This window comes from Mastigoproctus giganteus, chromosome 13 (assembly GCF_048544385.1).
Source record: "Mastigoproctus giganteus isolate SK-2022 chromosome 13, ASM4854438v1, whole genome shotgun sequence".
NCBI classification, from domain to species: Eukaryota; Metazoa; Arthropoda; class Arachnida; order Uropygi; family Thelyphonidae; genus Mastigoproctus; species Mastigoproctus giganteus.
Window position 1 is genome coordinate 91,028,531 of NC_143587.1, and position 12,864 is coordinate 91,041,394.

At 36.3% G+C, this 12,864-nt stretch overlaps 1 protein-coding gene across 1 annotated transcript in view; it reads right to left on the bottom strand.

The window, feature by feature from the left end:
- Positions 1-8,321: 8,321 nt before the first annotated feature.
- Positions 8,322-12,864, bottom strand: part of LOC150076253 (coadhesin-like) — a 270,840-nt gene continuing 266,297 nt past the window's right edge. The window contains exon 9 of the mRNA XM_090388126.1: positions 8,322-8,434. Within this exon, the coding sequence (XP_090244252.1) occupies positions 8,375-8,434 (60 nt within the window). The 3' untranslated portion in view covers positions 8,322-8,374. The remainder of the gene's footprint in view (positions 8,435-12,864) is intronic.

A 12,864-nucleotide genomic window follows, 5' to 3' on the forward strand; every position in this document is an offset into this window, starting at 1 on the left:
ATGACTAACATATATTAGTATCAAAACTGGACGTCATGGATCATTCATAATTTGTGAATGGCCCACATTCATAAATTATGAATCCACAATTTGTGAACGAAAACTGGAAACTAATGAAAAGTGGAATAATAAATTTACTTACATCATCAGCCTTTCTATCGGAAGTTGGAAAAAAATGATGGTAATGAGTAATAATTTTTTAATTTTCCGAGAAACTTAAAAATGTAGAATCACAGAATGGTACATGATGCTTGATAAGAGCTGCAGAATTTTTTCTGACAATAAAGCAAATGAAGATCTCTGTGATTTGCTGAATTTTTTTGTTTTATTTCCCCCTCTCTTTTCCCAAGGTACTCCTTCAATTAAGTTTGCAACAAATTTTCCCGGCACAAACGAAAACAGAACAGATACAGTACATATAAAACAGTTATTATTATTATTTTTATTATTATTAGCCATATGGTACAAGGAAGCTTGAGGCATATGCTGCACCAGCCAAAAAAAAAAAAAAAAAAGAAAAGAAAAAAAAAGAAAAAAAAAAAAGAAAAAAAAAAAAATTCCAGAGTTACCCTGAGACAGAGAAAGAGAAATAGAAAGGAATCACCAAGAAATAGAAGAATGATGATATCCAGCTCAGGGCCCTGGGTTTCCAAGCCCATACTCACCAGATGTGAGCCCCCGGGGTTAATTTTATGAAATGTATTACTCGTGGCCAGTAACAAGGACTTGTTGGCTGTATAGAAACAGAGCAATAGACAATGTTGTGAAAATGGCAAATGAAAATCTCAAAACCATAAACTTAACGAAACCTAATGCTTTGTAGACGCTTTACTCTGCCTGGTCATTGCTTATTACCTCTCTGAACAACACGGGATAAACGCTAATTATGGGAACGGTCCCTCCCAATACACTGGTCAGGTGCAGAACACCATACGCGAGGATCAAACAAGCCGTGGTTGAAATGTGTTTCTTGTTGGCATAGTAATAACTCATTCCTAGACCTTGGAGTTTTTCATTCCAGATGAAAAAAAAAAAAAAAAAAAAATGAAAGCCAAATCTAGTGCGATACACATTAAAAACGAAAACACTGTCCACAGCCAGACTGTTATGCAACAAATTTGTGTATTGTAAAATTAAACATATTCCCCTCTGACAACGATCAGAGTATGCACACACAAAAAATGTAAATTCACCAACAGTAAAATAAAATCAGACAGTCATGTATACTTATATTTGACAATGATGTCGCTGAATATTTCACGACTTGGAATCAGTCTAAACAATACTCGGGTGGTGACCAGTCGCTGTGTCGATAAGAATGTTACATTTAATTAATTTAAAAAACTTGCTCGTTTATGAATTAAAATCGTGAATTGTCTTCAGAAATGAATCTGTCTTCCAAATAGGAGTAGAATTTTTCTCAGCCTGGTCTGTGCTTGTTAATAGGAGAGACTGCTTCTACAGGGGTGGGATACACTTAAATAGAAAGGATGCAAGAATATTTGCTGATGCTATCGAGGCAGAGTTAGGTGGGTCAGAAAACTACTAGCTTGAGGGGGGATACACGGACTAATAGATTAACAGTAGCCGCTGGCAGAGGTAAAAGTAATTCTTGCACTACTTCTATTGAAATGCAATTGAGCAGCAGCCAGGAAAGCAAGGCAATGGGAATTTCCAGGGCTGCTGGGAGTCATAGTAGAACTATGACTCCCAGCAGTCCTGGGAGTCATATAAATAAATGGGCTTTTTTTTAAAGTAAATACATGGGCTGTGTTAGGGTAACTAAGAGTAGAAACAGGTGCATGTATACTTGCATGTAAATAATGTGAGGAGTATAGTTAATAAATTCGATGAACTTGAAGTGCTAGTCAAGACATCAAAGGCAGATATTGTTGGGATACCAGAGACATGGTGTCACACAGACATAAGCTGTTGGATGGGCCCAAATACCTGATGCAACACACTGACGGATGCCTTCGTGTGTGGTGAAAGTAACTAGAGCCCATCAACCCAATATCCAGGCAGGTAGTGTGGATGCTTAATATGCAGCATGTTTTGTAAGCAAGAACTAGGAACCTCTGGTGCATATGGGCCAACGTTTCACTGGTGAGATCTACCAACAGCTCTTAGGAGTCCATGTGCACCCTGCTGTGTTGCATATTTTCCTGGATAGAAATGGGATCTTTCGAGATGATAATGCATTATATCATTGGGCCCAAACTATGACCGGATGGTTCAAGGAACTCACTAACGATATCACCCATCTTGATTGGCCTTCAGATTCACCTGACCTCAATCCAAGTGAATGCCTGTGGGATGTTTTGGAATGGGAAATGAGGTGTATGGGCATGCAACCATCATCTATTCCAACACTGTGAAGTAATATAGAGAAATGTAAGCAGCATGGCTGCAAGTTTTCACACATCTAGTGGAGTTGATGCCTCGGGAAATAGCGGCTGTTATCTGTGCGAATGGTAGCAAAACATTGTATTAGGTAGGTGGCCATAATTCAGTGATCAACTGAGTGTATATTATTTATCGATAAACTTTATATCATCACTGGTAATTAATTTACTGTTTTTTGTATGCATAATATGGTTCAAGTTTTCACATTTTTTGAGCTTTCTAACTACTTTATATTTCATTATTCTTCTTATAGGCTGGCAATCTGTACAGTGACCACAAGTAATCCACGATTTTCACACTTAATCTGATTTATCATTATTCCTAATTTATACATTTCACACTATTACATTCTTTATATGCTACTTTGTGCTAGAAGTAGTTTTACATGAATTTGATTTACATTTCTTAGTGTGTGTGTAACACAATTTACTGACTTTTAAAAACTTTAACTCTGACACATTAATACCTTGCTTAACCACACTTTAACCACTGAAAATGTGAAGATCTGAAGTGTTATCTTACCTGCCCAAATATAGACAACACTGAAAATATTACTGATGATACAGCTTTACAAAAGTCTTTTTGCAAAATTTCTAATGTTATATATTTGTCAACTTGTACTATATTAAATACATCAGACAAACCTCAAACACACTCAACATCATTAAAAAATGGACACAGCTCCAAAAGTAAGAAATAAAACTTAATATTAATAAAGCTGCTGACCTAGAACTTTTGTATTTTCATTTTTCATTGCTTTAATAATACAAAAATTAAAATTTTACCTGCATCATTGAAAACAGTGATATTTAAGAATACATTGAAAATGTATTTATGTGCACATATAAATCTTTTTTACCCATGTGGACTAATTAATTTTAACAGAATGCTACTAATAATCTAAACACAGAACACTGTATTTAAGTCTGGATGTAAATGTGCAAAAAAAAAAAAAAAAAATACACTGTGAAATCAAATCCAGTTGGTGTAATTTCAACAATCCGTTTATTAACTAAGATATTAACATAGTAAACATAGAGACTATTAAAAACTTTCTGTTTGTCTTAAAAATTTTATACTTAAAACATTCCTACCATGCAGTCTTATCATTTGAAAAATATTCATCTAAAACTTATCATTTGTGATATTTGTTTTCACAAATTTGGATTGTTGTTGTTATTTGGTTTTTAGGAGCATTAGCAACTAAGGCCATATTGCTCCGGGGATATGCGGTGGTCATTTCCTGACCTTTCCGCATCCTCTGTATTTGGTGGTCACGGGCTCAAACCCCAGTCTAATCAAGAAGCATGTGCTACGCACTACTGCTCCTGCCCACCTGGCTACGGAGGCGCCACACACAAATTTGGAAAATTAACCTTTCCTCCATATGAATGTTGTGAATTTTCTCACATTCTTTAGTTAACAAATATAGGTATCTACTACCGTTTGATAAGGAATATAAAATTAATATTATGCCATTTTCAGTTATGAAACAATATGGCTTTACAACTGCAATAACAAACATTTGGCTTCTAACATGACAATTCTGAAACTAATGATCTCCCTTGTCACTGTGAAAAATCCATTTATGAACCATTTTTGATAAATACTATGGACACATTATCACAGGTAACTGAAATATTATTAAAGATGAAAGTCTTAGGGAGATGATGAAAAATGATTTTAAATAGAGAGCTAACTTTAGACCTAATTCAATATGATCAAAAAAAAAAAAAAAAAAAGAATGATATCTCAACCTAATGCATTTTACTCAAAAATTAGACTACAAACACAACAACACACCTATTGAAGCCTTCCAAATCCAAATTACCACTCTTCCTTTTATTAACATTTTTAAATCTCTTTCACATTAATATAAACTCAGTATGCCTGTTTATATTGTATATACAAATCTATCAAAGAGTTGCAACAAAACTTTATCATTACAACAGTGGATGTCTTCAAACAATTTTGCAATATTCTGCAAAAAATTCTATTATAACATTTTAAAACTGACAATAAATGAAGAAATATTTATTACATTAACAAAATCAATGCCAATAACACTATTAAAAAATGTATGACATTACAAAAAATTAAAAACCAAAACCATTAGCATTACCATTAGCTTTATCTTTATTCCATAGATAAATTTCACAAATACCCCACTAGCTTTAGATTTATCATGAGTGGTAATGAACAGTGGTTGCTATGGCCTTAGTAGTAATAATTTTAAACTTCTCACTATCATTTATAATAATCTTATCAATACAGGGAATAAACCCAAATTGGTGCCTCCATAGCCAGGTGGGCAGGAGCAGCAGTGCGTAGCACACACTTCTTGATTGGACCGAGGTTCGAGCCCATGACCACTGAATATGGAGGATGCGGAAAGGTCAGGGAATGACCTTTCCGCATCCTGGAAAGGGTCATGGTTTTGATACAGGAAAGTCTTGCCTGACTACTACTACTACTGACTAATTTGATTGGATACTATGATGTAGTCACAAAAGAACTGGATGCAGGGAATAACTTTGATATTATATATTTGGATCTTAGAAAGGCTTTTGATACTGTTGCACGTGGAAGACTGCTGCACAAATTGGAGCAGTGTGGCATTGGTGGCAAATTGCTGCTATGGATAAAGGGATGGTTGAATGGCAGCAGACAGAGAGTGGTAATCAATGGACACTGCTCAATGTGGACTAATGTTATTAGTGGAGTTCCTCAGGGTTCAGTGTTGGGTCCGTTGTTGTTTTCTGTATTTATAAATGATATTGATTATGGTATATCAATCAAGCTTAATGTCCAAGTTTGCAGACAATACAAAGGTTGGCAGGGTTGTTAAGGACATTACTGATGCTATGCTGCTGCAACAGGATCTGGAAAGGTTGAGCAGATGGGCTGAGAGGTGGCAAATGAAGTTTAACATTGACAGATGTAAACTACTACATATGGGAAACAGTAACCTCAGAGCAACGTATCAACTCTGCGGTACTACACTGACAGTGGTAGAGAATGAAAAGGACCTGGGGGGTAATTGTTTTTTTTTTTTTTTTTTTTTGGTAGTTGTTGGCGCATAGGCTTCTGTGGCCATAATGCACCTCCCAAGGTTTTTGCAGTACAATGATCCAAGCCCGAGGCGGGAATCGAACCCGCGACCTTTGGGTTGCCAGGCAGGCACTTTACCCACCCAGCTAGCCCGGTCGGCAGGGGTAATTGTGCAGGGAGATATGAAGTTCTCTGAGCAGTGCAGACGAGCTGCAAGAGTAGCTCATGGTGTCTTGTCAATGATATACAGGAATTTTTCTAGCAGGGATAGGGAGGTGATTATTCCCTTGTATAAGGCAATGGTCAGGCCACACCTTGAGTACTGTATACAGGTCTGGAGGCCTCATTTCAAGAAGAATGTAGAGCTGCTGGAACGAGTACAGAGAAGGGCAACAAGATTAGTGAATGGAACAAAGGGTTGCTCTTACAAAGAAAGGTTTAAGTTTTGCAAATTACAGAGTCTGGAGACTAGGCACCGGCGAGGTGATCTGATAGAGGTGTATAAGGCCTTGAATGGTTTGAGCATGCTCAATGCCGATGGGATTCTTCCTCTTGCTCAGAATAATCACCTGAGAGGGCATCAATTCAAATTGAGGAAAGACTGATGTAAGATAGATGTGTGGAAATTTGCCTTTAGCCAGTGGGTAGTTGGTTGGTGGAACAGACTTCCATCACTTGTTGTTGAAGTTGATAGCCTAAACAAATTTAAGGCTCAGCTGGACAGGTATTTCGAACGAATGGAGGGGTGAAATGGGAGTGGTGTTTTTTTTTTTTTTTTGGCTGATGCTGAATAAGACTGCTTCCTTGCATCATATGCCTCTAATAATGCTAATGCTAATGACCACCGCATATCCCTGGAGCAATATGGCCTTAGTTGCTAATGCTCCTAAAAACCAAATAACAACAACAAACCCAAATTGGGAAGAGGGAATAGCAAGCAGAAGCTGGTAATAACAGGAGTCACGTAACATCTTCATAAGATTAAGTAATGCATCATATTTTCAGTCTTTTATAATTTTTTATAATTATAAAATTAAAGAATTCAAGAATTAAATTAACATTTAAGGATTCAAGGCAAAAGGCTTAAGATATGAAATCTATAAACACTCATTGTACATGCCAGGCTAGCCTCTTTCCATATGTAGTGGTGAGCACACTGGGTTTGCGACTTAGTGCATCAATCTTATCCTGAACTTAATTATGTCTGCCTTACTTGCTACACCATTTTGTATCTCACATATTGTGGATATATCTTGGTACTGGATTGTTCGGGCCCTCACAATGCCTACTTGATCACTGATGAGACTCCAATAAGAGTCAAAACCCAAGCTGGACAGTGGCATACACTTTAAATAAAAGGCAATGTACTTTTCTATTGGAGCAGTGCTTTTTATTTATAGTAATGTTTATAGTTATTTACAATACCAAGCCAACTTGTGCCAAAGTGCCTCCACAACATGAGACTGATGCACTAAGTAGCAAACTCAGTTTTCTCACCTTTATGTATAGAAAAAGTGGATATGCCTGACATGGACAATGGGCATTGGTTATTTCCCCATTTAGGCTTTAATATGAGGTCTAAATGAGGAACTGAAATAAATATTCAGAAGAATCTTGAAAATGGTAGTATGTATGTTTAAATACAAGTATTGTTGTGGTTATTTATATACTTATATTCCGACCTAAAAATTATTTTAATATTAATACATTATAATAACATTCCCTTATGTACCATCTCTCTTTCAACAACTGTTACTGATTAATTTTTACAATAAACAATTTTATGTTGAAAACAGTCTCTCTCTCTCTCTGAAATTGAACACTTTTTCAATTTCTTTTACTATTAAGCTTTTATAGTTATTTACATCTGAAATTCATTTCCAACTGATCAAGTTTTTCTGTCATTTTCTTTCACTGAAATCTGATATAAATTTACTAGTGATAGTTTATTAGTTCATTCTCAATTTCAAAATTTTAATAAAAATCCATGAATTATACAAATATTCATGTCTTGCTATTTGAGAGATTGCAAATTCAATCTCTCAAATAAAAAGGTCAGTACACTAAAATGTCTAACATATGCATACACTTCTTTTAGTAATTCCACACCACTGTGTAGTACATATGCACTAGTATAGAACCCTAATGTGACCTGTGAGCTCTTCAAGTTTAATAACCCTACCTTTTTTTAATTAATATGATATGTAATGTGATGTGATTAATGTAATGTAATGTGATGTGATTAATGTAATGTAATGTGATGTGATAATTCCATTCTTTCTGCAGCATGGACATCTTTGGATCACAAGGTTATACATGATGGTGCTCCTCTGAATATAAAAACCATTACACAATATCTTTCACTAATAATGGTCATCCATCTGAAGTTTTGTACACCATGGCCTCCTTATATTCCCTAGATGTGAACTAGTGTCACTTTTAGGGAATTAAGTAAATGATCAAGTCCAACCATGCTCATATTCATGTACTTGTGGACTTGAAAACTAGTAACACTTGCATGTGACACACATCTTGTCACAGACATTATGGTACACTCTCCTTTGATTTCAATCATACTGGGATAGTGATAGGCATTGCACAGAACATTTGTCTTGAATATCTACCCTTTGGCCTGCTAATGGTGAATGCTACAACTTCTTTAAAAAATTCTTTATTGTATCATTTGAAACATGCATTCTAAATCTAAAGACAATCTAACCAATAATTTCATATGCAAAAGCCTCTAAATAGGGCAACTTAAATTACAGTTATTTTGTATAAGTCAATAAAAGAAATAAAGTATATACAAGAAGAGAGGAAAGCTGTAAAGAATAGTAAACGTTTCTTGATTGTAATTAAATTCTTTCCCTTTATTATTATCATAATACTTCTTGTTTGTCAAATACTACCACATGATTTACCATTCCCTCCTTTCATCTCCATCCCAGTCACCAGAACCACTACCTGCCAAGTTATTCTAGAAAAAAAAATAAATAAATAAAAATAAATATATATATATATAAAAGCATTTTTGAATTAAAGGTCTGATATATAATAAAAACACAAAATAGGATATCCAAGATTAGGAGAAAAATTACACCAAAATGTCTAACTTATTAGTCTTAAATAACTGCTAATTCATTATAAAATATGCCATTACTTTCTTTGCACCATAAAAATAAAATTATGAAAAGCAATGTTTTTTTTCTATCAGAACACAGTGAAATACCATTCTGTAAACTGCTTTCATGCAAAATGTAAAATCAAGAAACTGGTATAATTAAAAATTTACATATATGTTTAAAGCTACACTTCAGATTCAAAATATTTATTTCTATATTTACATAAATATAGAATTTCATTACATATGAAATTCCAAGCACTATTTTGTATGTATAACATACAAAATGGTGCTTGCTATATAAATCAATATTTTTTAGATGGGCAACATTTTCCACATACAAACAGCAAAGTAAATACAAGTTAAAGATACCAGTGCATGTGTTTACAAACTTTACCTTGTGGTTTCATTTTAAGTGCCCTGACTTTAAATTCTTGGATTTTTCGGCTCTTAGAAATTTTGTTATTTTGCAATTTTTTTTGTAATTTCTTGTAATTTTTCAGCTGTAGCCATTAATCATATTTAGAAAATAGCTGTTTATGGCCAGTACCTTGCAAATGACCTTTTTCAACAGCCTTGTAATTAATGGGAAAAACTTTTCACTTGGCATTTGTAAAGTCTCAAAAAATTTCAAATTTTTTTTTTTTTTATGAAAACCCCAAACACGAAAGGTATCAAAACCTATAGTACTTAGTGCCGTGCATGGGTTGAAGGAGAAGTATGGGGGGGGGGGGGGGGGGTGTTTGCCGGAAACTTTGCTCTAGAGACGAAACATGGGTTTCACCACTTCAAGCCTCCAATAGCAAAGTGGTGGTATTTCACCGGTTGATGAAAGTCATCTACCACCTATAGTATTGCAGTACTTCAACAACTCCTTTGACCTTTAACTGCAAAGGCAATTTATGACTTGACTTTGCATCGTAATCTGCCCCTATGTAATATCTGGACAAACATCAAACATGCAATTACTTAACAAGTACAAGTCAATGTTGAAAAAAAGCTGTGAGTTAGGGTTGAATTTGAAAGTGTCTGCAATTCTGCCGAGACACGATAGGAGGGAATATATGATGATGAGAGCCTTGACAATCAATGGAGAGATCGTGCAAGGCTCATGGGGTAGAATTTTTTTCAGCCTGGTCTGTGTTCATTAACAGGAGAGACAGCTTCTACAGGGATGGGATACATTTAAATAAAAAAGGTGCAAGAATATTTACTGATGCTGTTGAGGCAGTGTTAGGCGGGTCAGAAAACTGCTAACCTGGGGGGGGATACATGGACTAATAGATTAACAGTAGCTGCTGGCACAGGTGAAAGTGATTCTTGCACTGCTTCTATTGGAATGAGCTGCAGCCTAGAAAACAAATAGCAGGAGATTTCAGAGCCTGTTGGGAGTCATCACTGAACAAATAATAACATGAGCTGTATTAGGGTAGCTAAGAATAAGAACAGGTGCATGTATATTTGTGTTTACACCAATGCTAAGAGTTTGGTAAGTAAATTTGATGAATTTGGGGTGTTGGTCAAAACATCAAAGCCAGATATTGTTGGGATATCAGAGAGATGGTGTCACACAGATATAAGGAATGCAGAATTGGAATTTGGGCAGCACAATGTGTACAGAAAGAATAGACAGGGCAGGAAGGGAATGGGGTTATGGTATTAGTAAAGAAACACATCAAATCTAAGGAAGTGCAGCCATTGGATATGGGTGGACAGTGCAGCATTAAGTCAGCTTGGTGTGACATAAACGCACTGGCAAAGCAAAATTGAGTAGGAGTGTGTTATAGAACTAATGACTCAGATGAGTATAATGAGTGGGCCAGTAAATCAGATTGTCTTATAATGGGGGATTTTAATTTTCCAGATATTGACTGGAACTAATGGTTTGATCACTCACAGACTAGCAAGGCTTTTGTGGATTTATTGGATTATTGTTTTCTACAGCAGCATGTTCGGGAGGCAACTAGAGGGAGTAATACTCTTGATCTGATTATCAGTAGCGATTCTTCATGCATCAAGAATCTGCAGATAAAGGAACCACTAGGTGGCAATGATCACAGTGTGCTGATGTGGGATTTACCATCAGGGGTAAAGGTTTTTGCTTTCGTAAAGGTGACTACGGTGATCTGAGACAGTTTTTAAATTCTATACAGTGGGATCAACTGATAATGTTACCAACAGCAAATTCTAAACAGGAAGCATTCAAAGAATTGATTCTGGAAGCTACTACGCTTTTCATACCAACTAAGAAATACTGTTCAAGATTTAGACCTAAATGGATGTCAGATGAAGTAATGAGACATGTGGCAGAGAAGGAAAGTGCATGGGATACATATAAATTAACAGGTGACACAGAAACCTATGGTAGATATAAACTGGTCTGTAATCAAGTCACAAAGAACATTAGGCAAGCAAAGGCAGATTACAAAAAAATTGGCAAATAATGCAAAGAAAAACAGCAAAGAGTTCTTTACTTATGTAAACTCTAGAAGGAAGGGGATGAATCAGATTGGTCCACTTGATATTGATGGTTCAACTGTTGATAATCCTGCTTAGGTAGCTAGCAAACTGAATGAGTATTTTGCATCTATATTTACACATGAAGAGTTATTCAGGGAGGAGAATGCCAGAGGTGTATTAAACTCTGGCAGTGAGCTAAATGATTTTGTAATAACCGAGAGCAATGTGGAGCAGAAATTGTTGAAGATAAACATAAGGCACCTGGGGTGGATGGGATATATCCAGTTATATTAATGGAAGTAAGCAAACCCTTAGCTATAATTATGAGAGCTTCCTCGGACTTAGAGGAGGTACCCATGGACTGGGGGTGTGCAAATATGACGCCAATTCATGAAGAGGATCAAAGGTTGACACAAGTAATTACAGACCTGTTAGTTTAATTTCTGATCCGGGGATATAAATAAATGGAGGCACTGGTCAAAGAAGCACTGCCGGATCATCTAGACAAGACTTCAGTTATAGTTCAGATAAGGCTTCGGTTTGTTAAGGGTAAGTCTTGTCTGAGCAATTTGATTGAATACTATGATGTGGTCACAAAGTAGCTATATGCAAAGAATAATTTTGATATCATATACTTGACCTTAGAAGGCGTTTGATACTGTTGCAAATGGAAGACTGCTGTACAAATTGGAGCAATGTGGCACTGGGGCAAATTGCTGCTATGGAAAAAGGGATCGTTGAGTGGGAGAAGACAGAGAGTGGCAATCAATGGACACTGCTCTTCGTGGACTAATTTTATTAGTGGAATCTCCCAGGGTTCAGTGTTGGGTCCATTGTTGCTTTCTCTATTTATTAATGAAATTGATGAAGATATATGAAGCTTAATATCTAAGTTTGCAGACGACATGAAGGTTGGCAGGGTTGTTAATGACACTAATAACAGTACGCTACTGTAACAGGGTCTAGAAAAGTTGAGCAGATGGGCTGAGAGGTGGCAAGTGAAGTTAACGTTGACAAATGTAAAGTACTGCATATGGGTAGCAGTAACCCCTGAAATAATATGTGAACTGTGTGGTACTACACTCAGGGTGGTAGAGAATGAAAAGGACCTGGGGGTAATTGTGCAGTCAGATATGAAGTTTTCTGAGCAGTGCAGACAAGGCTGCAAGAGTAGCTCATGGTGTCCTGTGAAATATATAGGAATAGGATAAGAAGTGATTATCCCCTTGTATAAGGCAATGGTCAGGCCACACCTGGAATATTATATACATGTCTGAAGACCTCATTTTAAGGAATTTTAAGGAAGGATGTAGAGCTACTTGAATGAGTTCAGAGAAGGGCAACAAGATTATTGAATGGAACAAAGGGCTGCTCTTATGAAGAAAGGCTTAAGTTATGCAAATTACAGTGTCTGGAGACTAGGCACCTGTGAGGTGATCTGATTGAAGTGTATAAGGCCTTGAATGGTTTGAGCAAGATCAATGCTGATGGGATTCTTCCTCTTGACCAGATGTTGTTGTTGTTATTTGGTTTTTAGGAGCATTAGCAACTAAGGACATATTGCCCCGGGGATATGCGGTGGTCATTCCCCTGACCTTTCTGCATCCTCCGTATTTGGTGGTGACAGGCTCGAACCCCGGTCTAATCAAGAAGCGTGTGCTACGCACTGCTGCTCCTGCCCACCTGGCTACAGATGTGCCCCTCTTGACCAGATTAATCGCCTGAGGGCACATTAATTCAAATTGAAGACAGTTGTAGAACAGATGTGCAGAAATTTACCTTTATCCAGCAGGTGGTTGATTTCTGGAACAAACATCCATCTGTCA